Source organism: Hippichthys cyanospilos, chromosome 15, assembly GCF_059441005.1.
Source record: "Hippichthys cyanospilos isolate Australia breed blue-spotted pipefish chromosome 15, RoL_Hcya_1.0, whole genome shotgun sequence".
NCBI classification, from domain to species: domain Eukaryota; kingdom Metazoa; phylum Chordata; class Actinopteri; order Syngnathiformes; family Syngnathidae; genus Hippichthys; species Hippichthys cyanospilos.
The window spans coordinates 17,610,423-17,637,029 of NC_142383.1; the positions used below are offsets into that span (position 1 = coordinate 17,610,423).

The window sequence follows — 26,607 nt, forward strand, 5'->3', positions numbered from 1 at the left end:
GGTTGGAAGTACAAATATTTAATGCAGCTCAAACGAGACAACCTCACACCAATAAAAAAAAAGGAAAAAAAAAGAAAACAAGCTCTCGACTTGAAACTATAGTCCGTCACGGCCAACATTCAGGCGTTGATCAATTTAAACATTTTCAATAGGTGTAACCTGAACGTTTTACCCCCAAGTAATCTTAGTGCTTAAGCCAGAGCAATTCTTTTACTGTTGCTTGTCCCAAAATGTAATAATAACATAATAATCATCATTTTCGTTTAACCTGAAAAAATCTAAACAATTGTAACACAGAATGTATTTTCATACCTTCTCATAAATTAAACATACCTATGATTCTGAAATGAAAGAATACATACATTTGGAAGTATAAGTAAACTGTGCACAATTAAATGTACAACATTCAAAAGCATTGAAAAAAAGTGTAGTGTAGTGTAGTTGTCACCAGTGTCTTAGGAGTCTAGGTAAGATTGTCTTCAAATTGAATTTTTAACCATATTCCGAACAAGCAAAAGGTTTCTCAGCAGTGTGGATTCTTGTGTGTTGTCTTAAATGTCCAGCTTGAGAAAATCTTTTACCACACAGCAAACAGGCAAAAGGTTTCTCACCAGTGTGGGTTCTTGTGTGTGTGTTTAAAATTGTCTTCAAATTGAATTTTTTACCACAAATGGAACAGGCAAAAGGTTTCTCACCAGTGTGGATTCTTGTGTGTTGTCTTAAATGTCCGGCTTGGGAAAATCTTTTACCACACAGCAAACAGGCAAAAGGTTTCTCACCAGTGTGGGTTCTTGTGTGTCTGGTTAAGACTGTCTTCGAATTGAATTTTTTAGCACAAACCGAACAAGCAAAAGGTTTCTCACCAGTGTGGATTTGCGCGTGACGTCGCAGGTCTCCATTTCTAGAAAAGCTTTTACCACAAACCAAACAGGTAAACGGTTTCTCACCAGTGTGGGTTTGTAAGTGCTTTTTCAAGGTTCCCTGTCTAGAAAATCTTTGGCCACAAACCGAACAGACAAAAGGTTTCTCACCAGTGTGGGCTCTTGAGTGTACTTTTAAGTGTTCCTTAAGAGTAAAATGTTGACCACAAACCGAGCAAGCAAAAGGTTTCTCACCAGTGTGGCAAAACATATGTCTTTTCAAATAGCATTTGTAGCCAAAACTTTTCCCACACTGAGAACATTTCCAACGTTTGCTGTCAGCGTGATGTGTCATCTCACCCTCCCAGTCTTCATTATTATCAGTGTGCGGCGAGTGCGATCTTGCGTCGTCGTCATCTGAAATTGGAGCTAACCGGACATCTGCTTGTGATCCTCCGCCGTGCTCGCTATCATTTTCTGTTGACACGTGTTGATAGGAAATCTTGCTTGGTGGCTCCGCCTCCTTGTTCTCCCCATCCTGTCCTTCAGCTTCACTTTTCACATGGACACCAGTCACGGGAAATTCTGTGAAATCTCCCTCCTCTTTGAAGCATGGTGGCAGATGTTCCTCTTTTTTCATGTTGGAATGTTGCATGTGGTCCTCTTCATTGCCACCAGGGGGCTCTAACTCCTCCTCTTTAACGTCAGGCAACTCAAGCTCCTGCCATTCAGGAACAAGATATTCTTTACGCATGTCTGTGGAAATAAAAACAAACAAACACAAACACACCTTGTTTAGTAAAGTCAGTTTGTCATGACTTTACTGTTAGTATTTCATACTTATAGTTGTCAGATGTTCCATGTAAGACAAAGAAAGCCAGTATTATGAACCAAGAACAAAAAGAATGATTTCACTCGGTGTACATGAAACTGAAAAAAGGGTAAAAGCGACTGACACGTTGTCTTTTTAGCAACAGTCTTGGCCAGCCCTGTTAGACAAGACTCAATTTACCAATGTTAGCATATTACGTGAATCTTTGAAGGATTGTAGCTGTTATGACTCTTGCTGACCCTCAGATGTCATCAGTGTTTCTATAGCGATAGCGAATGTGTGCATGGAGTGTTCCTGGAATGTCAATAACGTTCTATCGAATGTGCCAAGGTAATATAATTTAAGAAAAAAACACGAGATTTTTGAAAAGCGTTGACAAACCTAATCGGCGTAACACAACTCGGGGCCGCATGCAAAGCTTTTCTTGTGGCTCATTCTCCTCTTGGGATCCACAAAGTTTCTCTTCGTTCTTCACTTTCATTCTCGTTTTTCGCCCGATGTTTACGACACTTTACGTTCGCCCGATATGTGCTGAACCAACGCGTGAGCTTGGTTAGCGGCTAGCAAGGCAAGCTACTCTAAGCTTGAATATCGCAACATAAACACGAGCCTTGAACGAAATGAGCCACAAAGGAAAATGTAAACCACGAGTTTGATTTCAAAGAAATAGCGATGAATACGCAGTGGATTTGTTTAGTTTAATCTTTAGTTTAACCGGTGTGAATCCGTACAAAAAGAAGAAAAATGGCCGGATAAATAATCGCGCCGCATCACGCAATCTACGGCAAGTCAAATTAGACAATACTCAACTAAACGCGAATAATACTCCAATCGTTGTAAACCATTGCGACCTTACATTTACAAATGAAAAAAAAATCCTGTGAATACATTTGAATGATTAGGCGAGGCAACTTTATTTACACAATCCACAGTTACAGGTACAACATTTAAAAGCATGAACACCAAAAAAATCGCTTAAATGACACACTAATATTTTGAAAGCTTTTAAATTTAAAAAGCATTGAGAAAATGATACAACAGTTGTTGTATCATATTTAACATTTTTTTTAGCACACCTCGGGATGTAGCGAGCTGAGAGTGTGCCTACGACTTAGGAAATAAAATGTATGTTGAAAAGGCCACAACTTCATTAATTAAAAGTAAATATTTGCCCATCCCCATTTACAAATCATGTTTTTGTAAATACCTTTAATAATAAAAAGGAGAACAAATATATGTTTTTAAATATTGCTTATTATTGGACATTTATGGCAGTCAGTTAAAATCATATGCAGCCACTTGGCAGGCAGGTTGATGTCAAAATTTCACGACAAACACAATTATAAATAAGGAAAGAAAAGTGAAGACAAACAAAACAAATGATAAGTATCATCATCACTATCATTCATGACTTCAACAACCACAAAAAATACAGCTTCAATGATCACTACTATTCTCAGCAACACACTTGTGCCTCTTTGCAAAATATTCAGTTTGGAATTTTTCACCGCAAAATGAACAGGCAAATTGTTTCTCACAGGTGTGGGTGCTTGTGTGTTTTCTCAAGTGACTACCATGATCAAATCTTTCGCTGCAAACTGAACAGGCAAAAGGTTTCTCACCAGCGTGGGCTCTTGTGTGTTTTCTTAAGTGACTACTTTGATAAAACTTTTGATCACAAACTGAACATGCAAAAGGTTTTTCACCAGTGTGGGTTCTTGTGTGCTCTTTTAAGTGGTTCTTTAGAGAAAATCTTTTACCACAAACCAAACAGGCAAAAGGTTTCTCACCAGTGTGGATTCCCGAGTGTCGTCTCAAATGTCCGTTTCGTGAAAATCTTTGACCACAAACCAAGCAAGCAAATCGTTTCTCACTAGCGTGGGTTCTTGCGTGTTCATTTAAGTGTGACTTATGAAAAAATCTTTTATTACAAACTAAACATGCAAAGGGTTTCTCATCAGTATGGGTAATTGTGTGTTTTCTTAAGTGACTCCTTTCATAAAATCTTTTACCGCAAACTGAACAGGCAAAAGGTTTCTCACCAGTATGAGTTCTTGTGTGTCGTGTTAAGGCTGCCTTACAAGAAAATGTTTTACCACAATCCGAACAGGCAAAAGGTTTCTCACCAGTGTGGGTTTTTGTGTGTTGGGTTAAGGCTGACTTAAAAGAAAATTTTTTACCACAATCCAAACAAGTAAAAGACTTCTCACCGGTATGGGTTCTTGTGTGTCGTCTCAAGTTACTTCTTTGATAAAATCTTTTACCGCAAACCAAACAGGCAAAGGGTTTCTCACCAGTGTGTGTTCTTGTGTGTTCTCTCAAGTGACCACTTTGATAAAAATGTTTACCGCATACCAAACAGGCAAACGGTTTCTCAGCTGTGTGCGTTCTTGTGTGTTCTTTTAAGTGGCACTTAAGAGAAAATCTTTTCCCACAAAACAAACAAGCAAAAGGTTTCTCACCATGGTGGGTTTTTTTGTGTTCTTGTAAGTGGTCCTTACGAGAAAATCTTTGACCACAAACCGAACAGGCAAAAGGTTCCTCACCAGTGTGGGTTTTTGTGTGTCGTTTCAGGTGTCCATTTCTAGAAAATCTTTTACCGCAAACCGAACAGGCAAAAGGTTTCTCACCAGTGTGGGTTCTGGTGTGTACTTTTAAGTATGCATTTTGAGAAAATTTTTGACCACATATAGAACAGGAAAATGGTTTCTCACCAGTGTGGACCACCATATGTCTTTTTAATTTGACCTCATATTGAAAGCATTTCATGCACTGAGAACATTTCCAACGTTTGTTTTGAGTGTGTTGAGTCATCGCACCTTCCCACTCTTCTTCGTTGTCATCAGCGCGAGGATTGTGAGAGGCTGTGTCGTCACCATCAGACATTGGTGCTATCCGGCCATCTGCTTGTGCTACTCCGCCGTGCTCGCCATCAATTTCTTTTGTCAGGTGTTGACTGGAGATGTTGCTTGGAGGCTCCGCCCCTTTGTTCTCCTCACACTGTCCTTCAGCTTCACTCTTTACATGGACACAAGTCACTGGGAATTCGGTGATATCTCCCTCATCTTTGAAGTATGGTGGCAGCGCCTCTTCTTTTTTGATGTTGGGATGCTGTAGGTTTTCCTCCCCTTTTTCATCTTCGTTAATGCCTAGCAAATCTGGCTCCTGCCATTCAGGACCAAGATATTCCTCACTCACATCTGCGGGACACAAGACGCAGTTTGTTTAGTAAAGTCAGTTTGTCATGACTTTGCTTTTAGAGTTGACATATGCGCCACATGAGCAAAAGAAAAGCAGTATTATGATGCATTAACTGTATAAAATATTTGGATATGTGGATATTTTAAGTGACACACAGTAAGTACATAAATTGGATGGGTGGATTTGAGTTATGAGTTATGAGTTGAGTGACAAACCTAATCGGCGTAAGACAACACGAGGCTGCATGCGGAGCTTGTCCAGCAGTCGACCTTCTTGTCGTTCCTTCTCCTCTTGGGTTCCACAAAGCTCCTCTTCCCACTCGACTTTGGTTCTTCTCATTTTACTGGATGTTTACGACGCTTTGTACTCTCACGTGACTGCTGAGCCTACAAACGCGTCTGCTTTGTTAGCTTCGAGCAAGCTAAGCTAAATTATGCTAAGCAAGGCCGAGAAATTTCAAAAGCCTGAGTTGACTTGAGCCGCATACCAACATGCAAAATATGAATTTGATTGTAACAACGTAGCGGAGATTTCTCATTTGTTTCGAAACTTTCAGTTCGAAAAATGTTCGTTTGACCCGTATGTATTAGGAAAAGCTTGAACGTGACTAGACTACGGCAAGTCGACTTGGACAATTTTAATGTGACGACAACCCGAGCGAAAATAGAACAACGTTTTTAACCTTTACGTTTACTGTTTACTAAAATGTACAAGCTAAATCCTCAATCTATAATTAAAGAAAAATCCAATAGTTATCTATTTCTATATCTGAACCGTGAATAAATATATTTCCGTTTGGCAAGCCGAAAAACCTCACGCTTCTGTTTTAGTGTTTACTCTTTGCATGCCGAAATGTAAATTTTAAATCATTGTTGAAGCCATCAAAACAAGTCAAGTTTATTTATAAAGCACATTTGAAAACAACCTCAAAGGGCTGACCGAGGTGCTGCACAATTACTCAGATGCACAACAGGTTATCACGCACATATATATACTGTACTAGTATAACGTAAGAAAAGCAATCTAAAGCAGAGTTAGAATGAAAAAAAAGGGAGGTAAAACAGACGGTCATCACCAAAGTCAAGGTTAATGTTCAAAGGATCAACGGTTCACTCTAACTTGCCTGCTAGGTGAGTAAATTTGTCAATATACAAATTTTTCATTAATGAAATATGGAATTAAATAATTAGGGTTAAATTACCAATGATTATATGTTTAAATATAGTTATTTCTCTATTTTATGAATTATTTCATGGTCAGCAGTGGGCACCCAAAAAAAGATATTGTGAACAACAAAAGCTTTCTTTAAACATAAATGCAAAATTAAGATCATATTAGGGCTGCACGATTATGGCCAAAATTATAATTGTAATAATATTCATAATAATATTAACACTATATCTTAGGGCTTTTGTCATGCAAATATGTGTGAAACATTGCCCCCTAAAGGTTGGACGGCAAAGTGCTTGGTTTGACACACATAAACTTGCCGACTTTTTAAATGTTAATATCTTCAAGGATCAACGTAATCAATTGTGATTGTGAAATTTGTGATTAATTGTGAAATTAATCGTGCAGCCCTTCATCGTATAAAACTTCACTGATCACTGCTTTTCTCAACTGCACACTTGTGGCTCTTCGTTAAATACTCAGTTTGGAATCTTTGTCCACAAACTGAACAGGCAAATGGTTTCTCACCAGTGTGGATTCTTGCATGTTGTGTTAAGGCTAACTTACAAGACAATTTTTTTCCACAGACCAAACAGGCAAAAGCTTTCTCACCAGTGTGGATTCTTCTGTGTTTTCGCAAGTGTGTATTTTGAGAAAATCTTTGACCACAAACCGAACATTCAAAAGGTTTATCACCAGTGTGAGTTCTTGTGTGTTGCGTCAAGGCTATCTTATAAGAAAATGTTTTTCCACAAACTGAACAGGCAAATGGTTTTTCACCAGTGTGGATTCTTGTGTGCATTGTAATGCAGTGCTTTGAAGAAAATCTTTGGCCACAATCCGAACAGGCAAAAGGTTTCTCGCCAGTGTGGGTTTGTGTGTGTTGTTTCAAATGTGTAATTTGAACAAATCTTTGACCACAAACCGAACAGACAAAAGGTTTCTCACCAGTGTGGGTTCTTGTGTGTCGTCTCAAGTTTCCAATAAGAGAAAAGCTGCGACCGCAAATTAAACAGGCAAAAGGTTTCTCACCAGTGTGGATTCTTGTGTGTATAGTAATGCTGTGCTTTGAAGAAAATCTTTGACCACAATCCGAACAGGCAAAAGGTTTCTCACCAGTGTGGGTGCTGGTGTGTTTCCTCAAGTGACTACTTTGATAAAATCTTTGACCACAAACCAAACAGACAAACGGTTTCTCACCAGTGTGGGTTCTTGTGTGTTGTCTCAAGTTTCCTTTTAGAGAAAACCTGCGACCACAAATTGAACATGCAAAAGGTTTCTCACTAGTGTGGGTTCTGCTGTGTTGAACCAAGTTTCCCTTTTGAGAAAACCTTTGACCACAAATCGTACAAACAAAAGGTTTCTCGCCACTGTGGACCAGCCTATGTTTTTTTAAATTACCCTTGTGGCCAAAACTTTTCCCACACTGATAACATTTCCAACCTTTGCTGTCTGTGCGATATGTCATCGCCACTTCGTCATCATCATCACCATCATGTGACAGTGCGTTGTCCCCATCTGACATTGGCGCTAACCAGCCGTTTTCTTGCGATCCTCCGCTGTGCTCACCATCAATTTCTCTTGTCACGTGTTGACTGGAGATGTTGCTTGGAGGCTCCGCCCCATTGTTCTCCTCATACTGTCCTTCATCTTCACTCTTCACATGGACACTTGTCACTAGCAACTCTGTAACGTCTCCCTCCTTTTTAAAGTATGGCGGCAGCTGCTCCTCCTCCTTGCCACCAGGGGGCTCCACCTCATTCATGTCGGGAATCTCCGACTCCGGCCATTCAGGATGGAGATATTCTTCACTCATGTCTGTGGGACACAAAACATTTATGGTTTAGCATACAGTATGTGTCAGTTTGTCATGACTTTGCTGTTTGTATTTCATATTTAAGATTGTAAGATGGGCCACATGAGTAAAAGAAAGAAAAACCAGAGTTCGCCAGAGCTCGCCAAGGCCAAGTTAGTAGCTTTTTTCTGAGTGCCCGACAGAAAAAGAAAAAAAATTCGGTAGACAGGTGGTGTTTTTTCTCAAGGTTATCCATGTTTTGGCTTGGAAGTTTTGAGAGCTGGGTTTGGCGTGGCTACAATGAGATGACCCTGACAGATAAGTGAGTTCCAGACACCCATTTTGTTTTTATGGTCTTTGCCTCCCTTCTTTGTAAATTCACCAGAGGATTGGCTTTCATCTTGTACGAGTTCCCTCCCTAATAATACACATAAACATGCAAAAATCTTTTAAAATAATTGTAGGATGAATTAAATGCTTCATGAAAATATAAATTCATTCAACAAACTTCCTGTTCAGTAGGTTGTTCAATTTCATTTGCGTAAATACTCAGATTCTACCCCGTACCAGAATGGTTGGACCCAATTCGTCATGTGCCTCGTTTTGTTATCTGTGAAGTTAATGATTTATTTTACATACTACCATCTCAAAAGAGGGTACTTTAAGTTGAATATTTTTCTGTGGACAAATATTTATTGATAACTATTTCTTTTGGAGAACAGGTTTGACACTTTATGCTGATTAGTTTTGTGGAGAAATTCTAAGTAAATTTTTAGATCCGCAAAAAGAAAACCACGGTCACCGGGGGAGACCATCGGATGATCACGGTCCATATTTTGGCATGTCAATATTGCGAAATCAAACGAGCTCAACTAAGATACCGCAAAAAAAGAAAACACGGTTGCAAAATGGTGACTGCAAGAGACAAACCTAGCGCGTTGAACACGAGTGAGGGCTGCATGCTAAGCTTGTCTAGCATTCGACTTTCTTGCCGCTCCTGTTGGGTCCCGCAAATCTCCTCTTCGATCTTCACTCTCATTCTTGCGCACTTGATACCAGCTGAGCCTAAGTGACGATCGCGTCTGGAGCTAGCAGGCTAAATTAAGCTACGCTAAGCAAGGCCGAGACTCTACAAAGAGCCCGGGGCGACTTGAACCACGCCCGAAAAATGTTAAAATAAAATGCGTTTGACTAAGGAAAAAAACTTTCAATGAATAATGGGTGAATCATTTTGAGAAAGACGAGGGAATTCAAGAAATGCAAAGAAGCCTGTCAAGGACTTGCCCTGCTACTTGCTGTCTACGGCAAGTCCACTTAAACAAACTACATGTCAACAACACGCGAGTGAAAATAAATTCAACGCATTTATTACTTTTAACAGTAATGATTTAAAGGCTGTATTAATATCGATTAAACATTAAATTAAACTTAGACTGTATATAGTTAAATAGGTTTAAATAATATACCTTTGTTTATATTAAAAACGGTAATAGCGATAGATTCAAATAATTATTGCTTGCGCGTTCGTCACTTAAAAATTCTTTCAGTGGACTTGCCGTAGACTGGGCGTTACCCACCGTCTCCGTAACTAAAAACTAGTCCTAGATTCTCACTGAAAGTTCGGAGTCAACTCATCGCTGCTTTTTGGATATGAAATACTGGTTTTACATTTTTGCGTGCAGTTCAAACCATCTCAGGCTCGTTGAATCTTTTTCTGCCTAATAAAGCAAACGCTTTTGTAGACAGAGTGCGATCGTCAAGAGGAATGAATCTCGAGTGAATATGTGTGAAAGAACCTAAGTGAAGTTCGAATTAAATCGAATCTGTGAAGTCAAAGAAATTTAAAGTCACATATTAACAGATTTTGAAATCAAAAGCCACTGAAATTGATCTTACCCCAACAATTTTTTCCCCACTGACGATCCACTCTGGGCAGCTCCAGATGATGTGCGGTATTCAGCTTGAAAAAACAAACATTCCCTTCCTTTCGAGTGATAAAGGACGGACATTTGATTTCTTCAATAATCACAATTTTTATTTCACCCACATACATTCGCATTGAGAAAATGATGTAGAAGACAAAAAATGCTTCTTCCTAATCAGTGACACCTGTGAACGATGACGAAAGCCTGAAAGTCGACATACAAAACACAGAGCAAGAACACAAATCATTCATCATATTCCGCTTCGCTGATGACTGCTTTTCTCAACAGCACACTTGTGGCTCTTTGCTAAATACTTGGAATCTTTGACCACAAACTGAATAGGCAAAAAGGTTTCTAACCAGTGTGGGTTCTTGTGTGTTTTTTCAAGAGCGTATTTTGAGAAAATCTTTGACCACAAACCGAACAGGCAAACGGTTTCTCACCGGTGTGGAGTCTCGTGTGTACTTTCATGTAATGCTTTGTGGTAAACCTCTGACCACAATCTGAACAGGCAAAAAGTTTCTCGCCGGTGTGGGTTTGTGCGTGACGTCTCAAATTTCCCCGTCTGGAAAACCTTTGTCCACAAAACAAACAGGCAAAAGGTTTCTCTCCCGTGTGGTTTTGCATGTGTTCTTTCAAGGTCTCCTGTCTAGAAAACTTTTGTCCACAAACCGAACAGGCAAAAGGTTTCTCGCCAGTGTGGGTTTGTGCGTGACGTCTCATTGTTCCCAATTTAAAAAACCTTTGTCCACAAACCAAGCAGGCAAAGGGTTTCTCACCAGTGTGGATTCTTGTGTGTACTTTCAAGTCCCCATTGAGCTTAAATCGTTTACCACAACTCAAACAGGCAAATGGTTTCTCACCAGTGTGGCGCGTTAAATGTCTTTTCAAAAGGAACTTGGCGCCAAAGCTTTTTTCGCACTGAGAACATTTCCAACGTTTGCTGTCTTTGTGACGCGGAATCTCACCTTCCAACTCTTCATCATCTACATCAGTATGAGAAGAGTGTGACGTCGTGTCTTCACCATCTGAGATTGGGGCTAACCAGCCATCGGCTTGCGACCTTGTACCGTGCTTGTCGTTTATTTCTCTTGTGACGTTTTGACTGGAGCTAGGAGGCTCCGCCTCGTTCTCCTCTTCATCTCCTCCTTCAACTTCAGTCTTTAAAACGACAACCGTCACTGGCAACTCTGAGAAATCTCCCTCCTCTTTTATGAATGGGGGTAAACGCTCCTCTTTCTTGATGTTGGGGTGCTGCAGCAGCTCCTCCTCTTTGCCACTAGGGGGCTCTAACTCCTCCTGTTTAACGCCAGGCAACTTTGGCTCCTGCCACTTGGAACCAAGCTCTTTTTTGTCTGTGGGACACAAGACAACATGGTTTCAATTTGTCATGACTTTGCCGTTTGTTTATCATATTAGGGGTTGCTTAACGATTAACAGACAAGAATCTTACAATAGTGATGCTTATAGAACATAATGTACACTAATCGAGGACGCAGAATTAAAAAAAAATCACTATTTTGGCATCCCAGTAAGTAAAATTGTAAGTAAAAAAATTCCGTTCAAAATAAACAAAATTATTCTTAAAAAGTAGTGACTGGGCAAAGTGACAAACCTAATCGGTGTAACACAACTCGAGGCTGCATGCACAGCTTGTCCAGCAGTCGATCTTCTTGTCGCTCCATCTCCTCTTGGGCTCCACAAAGCTCCTTTTCGATCTTCACCCTCATTCCTGCGCACGTTTTCTCGTTCATGTTAGCGCCACTTTACGCTTCCGCTTGATGCCTGCTGTGTTTACAAACGCGTAAGATTTATGGGTGGCTAGCAAGCTAAGCTATGCTAAACTTAGCTAAGCAAGGCCAAAACGTTTCAAAGAGCCTGAGATCCTTTGATCCGCACAAAAAGATGCAAACCTTGTATTCGATTACAATAAAGTCGCGGCGAAACCAGTTCGAATACAGGAATGTTTTCCTGTACGTTAGTAAAAAGGAAAGGAGAAAATCGATAAGGAAAAGCTCTGCAACGCTAGTGTACGGCAAGTCTGCACAGACAATCTTTATGTGGAAGAAAAATAAAAACCTATGCCTTCCTCGTTACGAAATGACGGGTGTTTCGCAATCTAAAATATTTATTTTGTTACCTGCTTTATCTGAACAACCATTACCCCCTTAAAATTGACGCAAAATTTTGAAAAATAATCAAATTTTTCAAACGGATTTTGTCTAAGTGGACTGGCAAGCCCGAACACACGTTTCGTAAACTCGTTGGTCCTGAATTGGAACTGAAAATCGCTAGTTTAGGAGAAGAAGAAAAGCAAACACCAATACTACCTAATACAATGGAAAATTATTTTCAAGGACCCCTTTGCATGAATATGAAAACAAAGGATTACTATAATATTAATTATTATTTTATTAATGATTTAAAAATGCTTCTATCTAAATCTTTGGAACAAAGTCCATGTATATACATATATTAGATATTTTAAACTGTCATAATGCTAAAATTTAAAAAATATTTTAAAGACATTTGGAATGATTGGCAAGGCAACTTTATTTACACAAGTACAACAAGAAACATACATTTTGAAAGTATTTGCATTACAAAGAAAACATTGAACAGATAACAGATGTTGTATCGTATTTTCCGTGTTTGAGTGAATAAATAGAGTGATCTCTCACTACTTTATCTTTCGCAACCTTATAGATTTGCTTTTTTTTTATGTCCATTACCTCACAGGCAGTTGATGGCATATTTTCAATACAAACACAATCGAAAATAAAGTCAAGAAATATACAAAGCAAATGACTAATAGACCCATTATTCCAAAATTCAATGGCTGAAGAACAAATAAGATGTATGTTCTTTCATCATAAGTGTAAAAATGCCGTCATATACAGCTTTAATGATCACTGCTACTCTCAACAGCACACTTGTGCCGCTCTGCTTGATCCTCAGTTTGGAATTTTTGACCACCTACTGAACAAACAGAAGGTTTCTCACCAGTGTGAGTCATTGTGTGTGCTTTTAATTGGGAGTTAACAGAAAATCTTTCACAACAAACCGAACAGGCAAATGGTTTCTCACCAGTGTGGCTTCTTGTGTGTACTTTAAGGTTTCCCTTTCTAGTAAACTTCTTACCACAAACCGAACAGGCAAAAGGTTTCTCCCCAGTGTGGATTCTTGTGTGTTGCATCAGGTAACTATTTTGATTAAATCTTTTCCCACAAACTGAACAGGCGAAAGGTTTCTCACCAGTGTGGGTTAGTGTGTGTTGTCTCATTTGTCCACCTTGCTTGAATCTTTTACCACAAACCAAGCAAGCAAAAGGTTTCTCACCAGTGTGGGTTCTTGTGTGTCGTTTCAAGTCTCCCTGTGCATAAAACCTTTGTCCACAAACCAAACACGCAAAAGGTTTTTCGCCAGTGTGGGTTTTTGTGTGTCGTCTCAGGCCTCCCTGTGTATAAAACCTTTGTCCACAAACAAAGCAAGTAAAAGGTGTCTCACCAGTGTGGCTTATCGTGTGTACTCTTAAGCTTTCTTTTCTCGTAAATCTTTGACCACAAACCGAACAGGCAAAAGATTTCTCACCGGTGTGGGTTCTTGCGTGTTTTGTCAAGTAACTATGTTGATTGAATCTTTGCCCACAAACGGTACAGACAAAAGGTTTCTCACCAGTGTGGGTTTGTGTGTGTTGTTTCAACTGTCCACCTTGCTTAAATCTTTTACCGCAAACGGAACAGATGAAAGGTTTCTCACCAGTGTGGATTCTTGTGTGTTCTTTCAAGTGAGACTTACAAGAAAATCTTTGACCGCAAACGGAGCAGGGAAAAGGTTTCTCACCAGTGTGGCACATCATATGTCTTTTCAAATCGGACTTGTAGTTAAAGTTTTTCCCACACTGAGAACATTTCAATTGCTTGCTATTAGTTTGACGCGTCATCTCACCTTCCCACTCTACATCATCGACATCAGTATGAGAAGAGTGTGATTTTGTGTCTTCGCCATCGGAGATTGGAGCTAACCAGCTTGCTTGTGATCCTCCACCGAGCTTGCCATTTATTTCTGTTGTCACGTGTTGACTCTTGCTAGGAGGCCCCGCCTCTTCCTCCTCTTCATCTAGATCTCCTTCTTCTTCAATCTTCACAACGACAACAGTCAGTGGCAACTCTGAGACATCTCCCTCCTCTTTTATGATTGGTGGCTCCTGATGCTCTTTATATACGTTGGGTTGTTGCACCTGCTCCTCCTTATTGCCATCAGGGGACTCTGACGACTCCTCTTTAAGGCCAGGCGACTTTGGGTCCTGCCACTCGGGACTAAGACATTTCTCACTCACATCTGTGCGATACAAGAGAACATGGTTTAATTAAGTCGGTTTGACATGACTTTGCTGGTTGTATATCATATTTAGAGTTGTCAAATGGCATATGTGAGCCAAAGAAAGGAAAAGCAGTATTAAGGAGCAAGAACTCTATAGAATATTAAATTCTAGAATATTTCAGTGAAACCTATGGAAAATTCATCAAGATTTTAATGATTTCTTTTCAAGAATAAATCTTGACTATGATCGATTCCAAAGAAGGACACTTTATGTAGATTAAAATACTGTGCATGAATACTTGTTTTCAATAATGTCACATTTTCCTTCATCTCAACTAATTAGCTCTAGAGAACCAACATACTCAAATGATATTTTTTTTTTTCAGACTTCATGATACGTTTGGGTCTGCTCGGTCTGACCTCCTCCACCAACGAAGCCAACACACCACCAGGTGGTGATCTGTTGACAGCTCCGCCCCTCTCTTCACCCAACTATTCAAAACATACGGCCGTAAATCTGGATGATATAAATCGATCATCGAACTGCGGCCTAGGGTGTCTTGGTGCCAAGTTTAGCATGTCGATAATGTGAAATAGACCGCGATCGGATAAAATTCTGCTCAAAATAAACATAGAAATGTTGTTGAAAAATAGTGAATGAGCAAAGTGACAAACCTAATCGACGTAACATAACATGAGGCTGCATGCAAAGCTTGTCCAGCAGTCGACCTTCTTGTCGCTCCTCCTCCTCTTGGGCTCCACAAAGTTCCTTTTCGATCTTCACTTTCATTGCTGCGCACGTTTTTCGCTCGATGTTTACGACTTTCACGTTTGCACTTGTCGTGTCAACAAACGCGGCTGCTTTGTTAGCGGCTAGCAAGCTAAGCTAATCTAAGCTAAACAAAGCCAAAACGTTTCAACGAGCGAGATAACTTGAACCGTACACGAAGAGGTTTCAACGAGCCTGATTTAACCTGAACCACACAAAAACATGCAAAAATTGTATTTGGTTTCAATAAATTAGCGATTGTTACTTTCGGTTCTAATTCAAGACGAAAATGTTCATATCACATGAAAAGATTCAGGAGAAGCGCTGCAACACGTATACTACAGCAAGTCCACTTGGACAAATTTAGTGCAGAGCCGAGCAAAAGGTGAGCCCACAATGTAGAGATAGTCCTTTACTTATACCTTTTATTCGGATAGTACTTTAGGAAACTTCGATACCCGATATACAATAGCACTATTTGATACTTAATGAACACTAAATTCGTCAAAATTATCGTTACCTTAATGGTCACTGTTGTGATATTTGTCCTAGTGGACTTGCCGTAGACTACGCGTCCAAGAGCTACTTCCTGCCAGGTTTCTTTGCGTTTCTCGAAAATATTCATTCTGAAATGAAAATACTTAATCCTCGTCACTCAGCATCCATAGATACTTTATTGCTTCAAATTCTTCAATGCAAGCCTCGAATTTCTCCATGATGACAAACGTTCTGCAATGTAATTATCATTAATATTCAAAAGGAAAAATCTTTGAATGTACATTTATGCATAGGGCATTTACACATTATGGCAGTCAGCTCAATTCATCTGCAGCCACAAGTCACTGCAGTTTATGTCACATTTTCAATACAAACAATTTAAAAAGATCTAAAAGTCAATACATATACAAAACAAACAAGTACACGTCATTCATGACTTCCATGGTTAACAACCAAAAAAGATAGTGTTCACAAAATGTGTGTGTGTTTTTTTTTTTTAATGAATGCAAAAAATGCCATCATTTACAGCTTCACTGATCATTGCTAATCGCAACAGCACACTTGTGCCTCTTTGCTAGATCTTCAGTTTGGAAACTTTGACCACAAACTGAACAGGCAAAAGGTTTCTCAACAGAGTGTGTTCTTGTGTGTCGTCTCAGGCATCCCTGTCTAAAAAACCTTTGTCCACAAACCAAGCAAGCAAAAGGTTTCTCGCCAGTGTGGGTGTGTGTGTGCTGTCTCAAATGTCCACTTTGCTTATATCTTTTACCACAAATCAAGCAAGCGAAAGGTTTCTCACCAGTGTGGGATCTTGTGTGTCGTCTCAGCTCTCCTCGTGTATAAAACCTTTGTCCACAAGCCAAACAGGCAAAAGATTTCTCACCAGTGTGGCTTCTTGTGTGTCGTCTCAGGCCTCCCGTACTAGTAAAACTTTGTCCACAATCCAAACACGTAAAAGGTGTCTCACCGGTATGGCTTCTTGTGTGTACGTCTAGGTTTTCCTTACTAGTAAATCTTTGACCGCAAACCGAACAGGGAAAAGGTTTCTCACCAGTGTGGATTCGTGTGTGTTGTCTCAAGTGACTAGTTCGATTAAATCTTTGCCCACAGTCCAAACAGGAAAAGGGTTTCTCACCAGTGTGTGTTTGTGTGTGACGTCTCATGTTTCCATGTCGAGAAAAGCTTTGACCACAAAACAAACAGGCAAAAGGTTTCTCACCGGTGTGGCACATCATATGTCGTTTCAAACCGGACTTGCAGTCAAAGTCTTTCCCACACTGAGAACATTTCCAGCATTTGCTGTCGGCGTGATGTGTCATCTCGGCTTCCCAGTCTTCATTGTCCTCATCGGTGTGAGGTGAGTGCGATCTTCTGTCGTGACCATCTGCCATTGGAGCTAACCAGCCGTTTGCTTGTGATCCTCCATCATTTGCTGTTTTCATGTGTTGACTGTTGCTAGGTGCTTGCTCCTCTGTTTTCTCTTCATCGAGACCTCCTTCGGTCTTCAAAAGGACAACAGTCACTGGCAACTCTGAAACATCTGCCTCCTCTTTTATGCGTAGTGGCAGCTGCTCCTCTTTAATGATGTTGGGGTGGTGCAGCACCTCCTCCTCGTAGCCACTCGGGGACTCAAACTCCTCCTTTTTAACGCCAGGCAACTTTGGCTCCTGCCACCTGGGACCAATATATTTTTCACACACGTCTGTGGGACACAAGACAACATAGTTTAGTTCAATGGCTTTGTCGTGACTTTGCTGTTTGTTATTCATGTTTAGGGTTGTCATATGGCCCATGTGGGCGAAAGAAAGGAAAACCAGAATTATGAAGCAGGAGATCTATGAATATTTATTAAATTATCTTAATATTTCAGTGAAACATATATTCAATTCATAAATAACATTTACACACAGGAAGATATTCAATTTCGTTATCTGAACACCCCTGCCCAAAAACGTGTAAATAAAATACAAGCATTTTATAAAGAAGATGCTTGTATATTGAATACCATTTGAGCATTAACAATGTCGGAACCTCCTCTATTATTGAAGAAAAACAATTAAAAAATCGGTCAAAATTTCTTTATCCTTGCTTTGAACCTGAAAGCTCAGACAGGTCTGTTCAACATATCCATACTGTAGAACTAGTGTTGAAAAGTAGCGGTGAATGAGGAAAGCAACAAACCCAGTCGGCGTAACACAACTCGTGGATGCATGCAAAGCTTGTCCAGAAGTCGACCATCTTGTCGCTCCTTCTCGTCTTGGGTTTCCTCCTCGATCTTCACTCTCATTCTTCGCTCGATGTTTACGGCCCTTTGCGCTTGCCCTTGATGTGTTTGTGTTTACAAACGCAGTTGCTTTGTTAGCAGCTAGCAAGCTAAGCTAACTAAGCTAAGCAAGGCCAAATCGTTTCAACGAGCTTGAGATGACTTGAACTGCACACGAGGATACGGCATTAGGTATTCGATTGCAATAAAGTAGTGACGAATCTTTCGGCTCGAATTCAGGACGTTTAACTCGTGTAGATTCATAAAAGTAAGAAGAAACAAAATAAGTAGGAGGCGCTGCCACGCTCGGTGTACGGCAAGTCTGCTAAGACAAATCTCACGTGACATATGGAAGGAAACAAATATTCCTTGATAAAAAATAAACGCCTCTTTAGATAAAAAGAAGACGGATGTTTGATTCCTTCAATAATCATTTTTTGAGCACACACACACACACATTTGTTCATGTCAATTAAAAGAAACTGACCATGCTCAGATAAGAGTCTGCTCAAAATAATTATTGTTGAGTAATATTGTTGAAAAAGTAGAGACAGAGCAAAGTGACAAACCTATCGGCGTAACACAAATTGAGGCCGCATGCAAATCTTGTCCAGCAGTCGTCCTTCTTGGCTCAATTATCGCTCGGTTGCTCCTCACACTATTTTGTCCGATTGGCCTTGCCGTAGTCCACGCCTTGAAGCCTTCTATCTAAAAACTAACATGTTCGTCCATAATTCGAATTGAACGTTTCGCGCCTGAGTATCCATCGCTACCTTATTGCAATCAAATTAAAATTTTGCATGTTAGTCTACGGTTCGGGTCATATTAGGCTCGTCGAAACGTTTTATTCTTGCTTATTTTAGCTTAGCTAGCTAGCCGCTAACAAAGCAGACTCGTTTGTAATCACAGCAGGCATCACGTGCGAACGCAAAGTATCGTAAATTTCGAGCGAAGAGCGTGCGCAAGAATGAAAGTGAAGATCGAAGAGGAACTCTGTAGAGCGCAAGAGGAGAAGGGGCGACAAGAACGTCGACTGCTGGACAAGCTTTACATGCAGCCTCGAATTGTGTTACGTCGATTAGGTTTGTCACTTTACCCAGTCACTACTTTTCAACAATTTTCCTGTGTTCATTTTGAACGGCATCTTATCTGGGCACGTTGGATTTCACATTATTATGCCAAAATGTGGACCGTGCATTTGTTGGCGACCCCTGGTGGCTGTTTTTCTAAGAGTCCGAACCGTGCTCTGCCAGTCCTTCCTTAGATATTATTTGGGTTTTAATGGATAATTAAATTGTACATCACCTGAATGTAGGGTTCTATTTATGAAGTTACCGTATGTTTCACTGAAATATTCATGGAATTTATTAAGTATCATTGCTATTCTTGCATCATGATACTGCTTGAACTTTCTTTGACTCACATGGCCCATCTGTCTTTACTGACCTAAGTGTGTCTTGTGTCCCACAGATGTGAGTCAAGAATGTTCTGGTCCTGAATGGCAGGAGCCTGAGCTGCCTGGCCTTAAAGAGGAGGAGTCTGAACCGCGTGGTGTCAAAAAAGAGGAGCGGCTGCTACCCTGCGTGAAAGAGGAGGACGATTTATCAGAGTTGCCAGTGACTGGTGTCCCTGTGAAGACTGAAGTTGAAGGAGAGTATGAGGAGAACAAGGGGGCGGAGCATCTAAGCAACATCTCCAGTGCACACGTGGCAACAGAAATTGATGGAGAGCGCGGTGGAGGATCTCCGCCGTTAGCTCCAATGTCACATGTAGACGACGCAACGTTACAATTTCCTCACACTCATGACATGGTGGAAGAGTGGGAAGGTGAAATGACACGTCTCACCGACAGCAAACGTTTGAAATGTTCTCAATGTGACAAAAGCTTTGATTCCAAGTTCAATTTGAACAGACATATGATGTGCCACACTGGTGAGAAACCTTTTGCCTGTTCGGTTTGTAGTCAAAGGTTTTCTAGGAAGGATTACATGAGAATACATGTGAGAACGCACACTGGTGAGAAACCTTTTGCCTGTTCTGTTTGTGGTAAAAGATTTCACAGAAATGAACTCTTGAGACAACACACTCTTTCACATACTGGTGAGAAACCCTATGCTTGTTCCGTGTGTGGTAAAAAATTCTCTCAAGCTGGAACATTAAAAGACCACGCAAGAATCCACAATGGTGAAAAGCCTTTTGCCTGTTTGGTTTGTGATCAAAGGTTTTCAAGACGGGCAAGCCTGAAATGTCACACACAAACCCACAGTGGTGAGAAACCTTTTGCCTGTTCGGTGTGCGGTAAAAGATTTCCTCAAGCTGTAAATTTAAAACGACACACAAGAATCCACAATGGTGAGAAGCCTTTTGTTTGTTTGGTTTGTGGTCAAAGGTTTTCAAGACAGGGAAACTTGAGATGTCACACACAAACCCACTCTGGTGAGAAACCTTTTGCCTGTTCAATTTGTGGGCAAAAATTTAATCAAAAAAGTTACTTGAGGCAACACACAAGAACCCACACTGGTGAGAAACCTTTTGCCTGTTCGGTTTGTGGTAAAAGATTTTCTAGTAAGGGGACCTTAAGGCAACACATAAGAACACACACGGGTGAGAAACCTTTTGCTTGCTCGGTATGTGGTAAAAGATTTTCCATGAACAGAACCTTGAGACGACACGCAAGAGTCCACACCGGTGAGAAACCTTTTGCCTGCTCCGTTTGTGGCAAAAAATTATCTTCAAAGCAATACGTAACTATACATGCAAGAACCCACACTGGTGAGAAACCGTTTGCCTGTTTGGTTTGTGGTAAAAGATTTTCTGAAAGCGGACACTTGGGACGACACACTCAAACCCATACTGGAAAGAATGCCTTTTGTCAGTTTAATGTGTGGTAAAACTTTTTATCAAGCTGCACACTTGAGACAACACACAAGAATCCACTCTGATGAGAAACCTTTTGCTTGTTTGGTTTGTGGTCAAAGATTCCCAACTGAGGATCTAGCCAAGGGCCATAATGAGGCCATAAGTGCCCCCGTTTTTTCAATTCAAATAGTTTAAAATGATTGTTTCTTTTTTTAATGCTTGTAAATGTTGTACTTATTGTATTGTGCACTGTGTAAATAAAATTGACTATAGTTCCAAATGTACTCAGCATTTTAAAAATTTGAATATGATATTTAAATATATAGATATTTAAATCTCTGAAAACATGAAAAAATGCTCTTTGTTCTACAGCTTAAGAATAAAGGACTTTCTCTTAAATAACATTTCTGATAGGTCAATATTTCAGTTCAAACCGATCCAAAATGTTTAAATTGATCGAAACCTGAATGTTGCCTGTGACGGATTACTCAGATAATTTCAAGCTGAGCTCATGTTATCTTTTTCAGTGGTGTCAGGTCATCTAGTTTGAATTGCATTCAATTGTTATAGCTCCAACTGGTTAGATTTGACTTCTTGTACTCAGCGTAAAAATATAAAAATAAAATAAAAAATATTCTCTTTTGGTTGAAAAAAGACTGATGTTTGCTTTCTTCAGTAATCACAATTTTTAATTCACCTACACACGTTTAGGAAGAAAAAACGAGGCAGACAACAAAAACACACTCCATAATTCACCCGCACATATTTACAATAAAAAAAAAAGTCCGCAAACGAAACACTGAACAAAAACTTTGTCTTCTAAATCAGTGACACGTGAACAATGAGGCTGAACCCGACTTGAACCTATCAGTGAACAATGAACAGTGAACAATAAGTAAAGAAATGTCGATGAATATACAAAATACATAATACACATATTCATTATTTTAAGGGTTGAAACTAAAAAAAAAAAATGTTGGATCATATAAAGCTTCACTGATCACCGCTTTCCTCAACAGCACACTTGTGCCTCTTTGCTTGATATTCACTTGGGAATCTTTGACTACAAACTGAACAGGAAAAAGGTTTCTCACCAGTGTGGATTCTTGTGTGTTGTTTTAAAGATACAGCAATAGAAAATTCTTTACCACACACCAAACAGGCAAAAGGTTTCTCCTCAGTGTGGGTTCTGCTGTGTTGAACCATTTTTTCCTTTTTAGTGAACCTCTGACCACAAACCGAACACGCAAAAGGTTTCTCACCAGTGTGGGTTTGAGAGTGTCGCGTCAAGTATCCTTTTATAGAAAATCTTTGACCACAAACCAAGCAGACAAAAGGTTTCTCACCAGTGTGGATTGCTGTGTGTTGTTTTAAGGCATCCTTTCTAGCAAAACTATGTCCACAAATTGAACAGGAAAATGGTTTCTCACCAGTGTGGATTCTTTTGTGACATCTCAAGCTCCCCCGTTCAGAAAACCTTTGACCGCAAACGGAACAGACAAAAGGTTTCTCCCCAGTGTGGGTTCTTGCATGGATAGTTAAATATTGCTTTAAAGAAAATGCTTTGCCACAAACCGAGCAGGCAAAAGGTTTCTCACCAGTGTGGGTTCTTATGTGTTGTATCAAGCCTATCTTAGAAGGAAACGTCTTACCACACAGTGAACAGGCTAAAAGTTTCTTACCTGTGTGGGCTCTTGTGTGCTGTGTGAAGGCTATCTTAAAAGAAAATGTTTTATCACAAAACGAACAGGCAAAAGGTTTCTCACCAGTGTGGGTTCTTGTGTGTCGCGTCATATTAACCTTTCTAGTAAACCTTTGACCACAAACGGAACAAGCAAAAAGTTTCTCATCGGTGTGCATTTTAGTGTGATGTGTCAAGACTGCCTCATATAAAAATGTTTTACCACAAAGTGAACAAGCAAAAGGTTTCTCACCAGTGTGACAAAACATATGTGTTTTCAAATGGCACTTGTACACAAAGCTTTTCCCACACTGAGGACATTTCCAAGGTTTGCTTTCGTTGTGATGTGTCATGCCGCCTTCCCACTCTTCATTATTATCAGTGTGAGGCGGGTGCGATCTTGCGTCGTCGCCATCTGGCATTGCAGCTAACCGGCCGTCTGCTTGTGATCCTCCACCGTGCTTGCCATCAATTTCTGTTGTCACGTTTTGACTGTTGCGAGGAGGCTCTCCCTCTTTCTTCTCTTCATCTAGCTGTCCTTCGACTTCAGTCTTCCAAATGTCACCAGTCATTGTCACCCCTGTGAGATCTTCCTCCTCTTTTATGCATGGTGGCAGGTGCTCCTCTTTATTGATGTTGGGGTGCTGCAGCTGCTGCTCCTCTTTGTCACCAAGGGGCACGAACTTCTCCCATTTAACACCAGGCAACTTTAGCTCCTGCCCCTCGGGGTCAAGATATTTTTCACTCACATCTGTGGGGCACAAGACAAAGTCAGTCTCTCACATTTACAGTGACATTACTATTGAGTAAAATTGCACCCCCCCACACACACACATGAACACACACACATATTCCACAGTACCTGTGATTGGCTGCCAACCAGTCCAGGGTGTCCCTCGCCTACTCCCTGAAGACGCCTGGGAAAGGCACCAGCGCCCCAAGTGAGGATAAGCGGCTGAAGAGAATGGATGGATTTATTTTGAGAACAGATCAATATTATGATTCAAAGGTTTGACTCTCTTTCAACTGAGCAGAATAGAGATGCTTGTAAAACAATGTACTGTATACTAATCGAGGCTGCAAAATTAATATAAAATATTTGGGCATGTGAATCATGAAATTGCCCATGCTCAGATAAGATTCTGCTCAAAATAAACACAGGAATATTGTTGAAGAGTAGCGAATGAGCAAAATGACAAACCTAATCGGCGTAACACAACTCGAGGCTGCATGCAAAGCTTGTCCAGCAGTCGACCTTCTTGTCGCTCCTTCTCCTCTTGGGCTCCACAAAGCTTCTCTTCGAGCTTCACTTTCATTCTTGCGCACGCTCTTCGCTCGAAATTTACGATACTTTGCGTTCGCACTTGATGCTTGCTGTGATTACAAACGAGTCTGCTTTGTTAGCGGCTAGCAAGCTAAGGTAAGCTAAGCTAAGATGAGCTAACCAAGGCCACAACGTTTCAACGAGCCTGAGGTGAATTGAACCGCATACGAAGTTGCGAAATTCGAATTCGATTGCAATAACTTAGCGACGGACAATCGGTTGCTTCGGAGCTTTCAGTTTGCAATTTAAAAAGAAAAAAAAAAGTTTAGGAGACTGCGGTCAAGGAGGCCTCCACGTGGTCAGACCAAGTAAAGCCAGCCGCTATTCCGCGTCGACGAGAAGCGCTCGTCTCCTTCAAAATAAATACGTGAAATGTGAAAATGACAGTAACAGAATTGTCTATAACCGTATTACGCAAAAAATAAAGTGTGGGTGGTGGTTGTAAGCAGGGTGAAAAAGAGCAACGATAGAGTTTTTCCAATGGTGTTTTATTTATGAACACAAGCAAGACAATTTGTATGCTCATGCATGACTATATATAAATATGAATCGCTGAGTTGAGATCCAGGGTTACTATTGGGAAAGCGAATATCGGTGAACAAACACATCGTCTCCCCGTCACCCCTTCTCATTGCTTATTATTATACTTGCATTGCTTATTAAGGGGCATTTGCAGATTAGAAACATTGACTAAATTCATCTGTAAACACAGGTTGATGTCACATATAAACACAATCAAAGATAAAAGTAAACAAAAAGACATGGCGAGGACACAAATCGTTCATCACGTCAACGGTAGGCGCCCAAAAAAGTTAGCGTGCGCAAGAAAAATCTTTAAATATAAATGTCAAAATGACATCATATGCATTGTATATTATACAGCTTCATTGATCACAGCTTTTCCCAACAGCACACTTGTGGCTCTTCGCTAAATACTCAGTTTGGAATATTTGACCACAACCTGAACAAACAGGAGGTTTCTCACCAGTGTGGAATCTTCTGTGTTCCTTCAGGTCTCCCTGTCTAGAAAACCTTTGTCCACAAATCGAACATGGAAAACGTGTCTCACCAGTATGGCTTCTTGTGTGTGCTTTTAGGTTTTGCTTTCTAGTAAACCTATAACCACAAATCAAACAGGCAAAAGGTTTCTCCCCAGTGTGGATTTTCGCGTGTGATCTCAAGTAACTATTTTGCTTAAATGTTAGCCCACAAACCGAACAGGAGAAAGGTTTCTCACCAGTGTGGGTTCCTGTGTGTCGTCTTAGTTCTGCCTGTGTATAAAATTTTTGTCCACAAACCAAACAAGCAAAAGGTTTCTCACCAGTGTGGGTTCTTGTGTGTCGTCTCAGGCCTTCTTCTCTCGAAAACCTTTGTCCACACACCAAACATGAAAAAGGTATCTCACCAGTGTGGGTTTGTGCGTGACGTCTCATGTTTCCATCTTGGGAAAATCTTTTACCACAAACCGTACAGGCAAAAGGTTTCTCACCGGTGTGTCTTCTTGTGTGTGCTTTTAAGTATGAGTTACGAGAAAATCTTTGACCACAAACTGAACAGGCAAAAGGTCCCTCACCAGTGTGGCACATGACGTGTCTTTTCAAAAGGAACTCGGCACCAAAGCTTTTCCCACACTGAGAACATTTCCAACGCTTGCTGATCGTGTGACGCGTCATCTCGCTGTCCCACTCTTCATCATCGGTATGAGCAGAGTGTGACGTTGTGTCTTCACCATCCAACCAGTCGTTTGATTGTAATCCTCCACTGTGCTTGCCATCTATTTCTGCTGTCACCTGTTGACTGGAGCAAGGAAGCTCCGCCTCGTCCTTCTCCTCAGCTAGACTGTTTTCACCTTCAGTCTTCAAAATGACACCAGTCACTGGCGACTCTGAGACATCTTCTTCCTCTTTTATCCAAGATGGCAGCTGCTCCTCTTTATTGATGTTGGGGTGCTGCAACAGATCCTCCTCTTTGCCACTAGGGGGCTCTAACTCCTCCTGTTTAACGCCAGGCAACTTTTGCTCCTGCCATTCAGGACCAAGATATTGTTCACTCACATCTGTGGGACACAAGACAAAATGGTTTCGTAAAGCCGGCTTGTTGTGACTTTGCTGTTTTGTTACTCATATTTAGGGTTGGCTGATGGCCCATGTGAGGGAAACCAGTATTATGAAACAAGAACCATTAAAAGTATTTGATAATTTGCCAGAATATTTCAGTGGGATTCATAAACAGGATTTTATGTTCAAGGGGATATTCAATTTCATTTTCCTGAAAACCCTGGCTCCTATTGTTAGCATTTGCAATTTCTGTTTGATGTGCTGCTTGGGTTTTAGGTTTGGAATTTCTCATGTCGTGAGCATTCAGTGAACGCAGCACCAGTCTAGCATTGAACGCAGAAACACAGAAATATTGTTGAAACGTAGTGGCTGAGCAAAGTGACAAACCTAATCGTCGTAACACAACTCGAGGCTGCATGAAAAGCTTGTCCAACAGTCGACCTTCTTGTCGCGCCTTCTCCTCTTGGTCCCCATAAAGTTCCTCTTGGATCTTCACTTTCATTCTTGCACACGCTTTTCGTTCGATGTTTGCGATACGTTACGCTTACAGTTGATCGCTGCTGCTCTACAAACGCTTCTGTTTTGATAGCGGCTACCAAGCTAAGCTAAGCTAAGCAAGGGCAAAACTTTTCAACGAGCCGGAGATGAATTGAACCGCAGACGAAGACGCAGAATTCGTATTCGATTGCAGTAAAGAAGCGACGATAGTCACTTGCTTCGGAATTTTCAGTTCGACTTCAATTTTTTGTTTAACGCATTTGGAATCGTCAAAATTATTTAAATAAAATGTCTAAGGAGGAGCTAAAGAACGCGCAGTGTATGGCAAGCCCACGAAGACAAATTTAATTAATATTAGAGTCGAGACAAATTGAACGACCTCCTTTACTAATAAACACTTTTATACAAGCATATACGCATTTAAGACATTCAAATTCTATATCTATTCGAAACCATACTGAATGGCTGGTCCTCGTGTCCGCCAAAATACAAATATTCAATTGATACGATTAATAATACACGGTTTCAATCGCATAAAGGTTTAGATTTTTA

At 40.5% G+C, this 26,607-nt stretch overlaps 6 protein-coding genes across 6 annotated transcripts; 1 reads left to right on the top strand and 5 right to left on the bottom strand.

Annotated features, from left to right (window-relative positions):
• Window positions 1–5: 5 nt before the first annotated feature.
• Window positions 6–5,572, bottom strand: LOC148412016 (uncharacterized). Its single transcript, XM_088434538.1, has 3 exons — window positions 5,109–5,572; window positions 4,512–4,892; window positions 6–1,616 (listed from the first exon to the last, which is right to left on the bottom strand). The coding sequence occupies exons 1-3, from the start codon at window positions 5,230–5,232 to the stop codon at window positions 493–495; spliced, it is 1,629 nt and encodes a 542-aa protein (XP_088290664.1). The 5' UTR covers window positions 5,233–5,572; the 3' UTR covers window positions 6–492.
• Window positions 5,573–5,756: 184 nt separating this feature from the next.
• On the bottom strand, window positions 5,757–9,162 carry LOC148412017 (uncharacterized). The gene is made up of 2 exons (XM_088434565.1): window positions 8,789–9,162; window positions 5,757–7,881 (listed from the first exon to the last, which is right to left on the bottom strand). Exons 1-2 carry the CDS (start codon window positions 8,895–8,897, stop codon window positions 6,491–6,493), a joined length of 1,500 nt encoding a protein of 499 aa, XP_088290691.1. The 5' UTR covers window positions 8,898–9,162; the 3' UTR covers window positions 5,757–6,490.
• Window positions 9,163–9,913: 751 nt separating this feature from the next.
• On the bottom strand, window positions 9,914–11,819 carry LOC148412018 (uncharacterized). The gene is made up of 2 exons (XM_088434602.1): window positions 11,399–11,819; window positions 9,914–11,138 (listed from the first exon to the last, which is right to left on the bottom strand). Exons 1-2 carry the CDS (start codon window positions 11,535–11,537, stop codon window positions 10,138–10,140), a joined length of 1,140 nt encoding a protein of 379 aa, XP_088290728.1. The 5' UTR covers window positions 11,538–11,819; the 3' UTR covers window positions 9,914–10,137.
• A 499-nt stretch (window positions 11,820–12,318) lies between these two features.
• LOC148412019 (uncharacterized) lies at window positions 12,319–19,178 on the bottom strand. Its single transcript, XM_088435471.1, has 5 exons — window positions 19,083–19,178; window positions 17,555–17,695; window positions 15,907–17,075; window positions 14,782–14,992; window positions 12,319–14,124 (listed from the first exon to the last, which is right to left on the bottom strand). The coding sequence occupies exons 2-5, from the start codon at window positions 17,658–17,660 to the stop codon at window positions 12,686–12,688; spliced, it is 2,925 nt and encodes a 974-aa protein (XP_088291597.1). The 5' UTR covers window positions 17,661–17,695; window positions 19,083–19,178; the 3' UTR covers window positions 12,319–12,685.
• On the top strand, window positions 18,120–20,660 carry LOC148412020 (uncharacterized). The gene is made up of 2 exons (XM_088434562.1): window positions 18,120–18,718; window positions 19,107–20,660. The coding sequence occupies exons 1-2, from the start codon at window positions 18,604–18,606 to the stop codon at window positions 20,525–20,527; spliced, it is 1,536 nt and encodes a 511-aa protein (XP_088290688.1). The 5' UTR covers window positions 18,120–18,603; the 3' UTR covers window positions 20,528–20,660.
• Window positions 18,978–26,425, bottom strand: LOC148412021 (uncharacterized). The gene is made up of 5 exons (XM_088435483.1): window positions 25,945–26,425; window positions 24,386–25,556; window positions 23,378–23,571; window positions 23,039–23,131; window positions 18,978–22,927 (listed from the first exon to the last, which is right to left on the bottom strand). The coding sequence occupies exons 1-5, from the start codon at window positions 26,057–26,059 to the stop codon at window positions 21,489–21,491; spliced, it is 3,012 nt and encodes a 1,003-aa protein (XP_088291609.1). The 5' UTR covers window positions 26,060–26,425; the 3' UTR covers window positions 18,978–21,488.
• Between the last annotated feature and the right edge of the window lie 182 nt (window positions 26,426–26,607).

Coding starts and splice junctions, on each gene's coding strand:
- LOC148412019 (XM_088435471.1), bottom strand. CDS start 17,660: ATGAGAGTGAAGATCGAGGAGGAAACCCAAGACGAGAAGGAGCGACAA. Junction 14,993..15,906: donor TTGCGATTAGCAATGATCAG/TGAAGCTGTAAA, acceptor AGCTTAGATTAG/CTTAGCTTGCTAGCCGCTAA. Junction 14,125..14,781: donor TGTTATGTTACGTCGATTAG/GTTTGTCACTTT, acceptor TGTATCGCACAG/ATGTGAGTGAGAAATGTCTT.
- LOC148412018 (XM_088434602.1), bottom strand. CDS start 11,537: ATGAACGAGAAAACGTGCGCAGGAATGAGGGTGAAGATCGAAAAGGAG. Junction 11,139..11,398: donor AGTTGTGTTACACCGATTAG/GTTTGTCACTTT, acceptor TGTGTCCCACAG/ACAAAAAAGAGCTTGGTTCC.
- LOC148412021 (XM_088435483.1), bottom strand. CDS start 26,059: ATGAAAGTGAAGATCCAAGAGGAACTTTATGGGGACCAAGAGGAGAAG. Junction 23,572..24,385: donor GGGAAAAGCTGTGATCAATG/AAGCTGTATAAT, acceptor CCGCTAACAAAG/CAGACTCGTTTGTAATCACA. Junction 23,132..23,377: donor AGTTGTGTTACGCCGATTAG/GTTTGTCATTTT, acceptor CATTCTCTTCAG/CCGCTTATCCTCACTTGGGG.
- LOC148412020 (XM_088434562.1), top strand. CDS start 18,604: ATGAAAGTGAAGATCGAAGAGGAACTCTGTAGAGCGCAAGAGGAGAAG. Junction 18,719..19,106: donor AATTGTGTTACGTCGATTAG/GTTTGTCACTTT, acceptor TGTGTCCCACAG/ATGTGAGTCAAGAATGTTCT.
- LOC148412017 (XM_088434565.1), bottom strand. CDS start 8,897: ATGAGAGTGAAGATCGAAGAGGAGATTTGCGGGACCCAACAGGAGCGG. Junction 7,882..8,788: donor ACTCGTGTTCAACGCGCTAG/GTTTGTCTCTTG, acceptor TGTGTCCCACAG/ACATGAGTGAAGAATATCTC.
- LOC148412016 (XM_088434538.1), bottom strand. CDS start 5,232: ATGAGAAGAACCAAAGTCGAGTGGGAAGAGGAGCTTTGTGGAACCCAA. Junction 4,893..5,108: donor TGTTGTCTTACGCCGATTAG/GTTTGTCACTCA, acceptor TGTGTCCCGCAG/ATGTGAGTGAGGAATATCTT. Junction 1,617..4,511: donor CAACGAAGAAGAGTGGGAAG/GTGCGATGACTC, acceptor TTATTTCCACAG/ACATGCGTAAAGAATATCTT.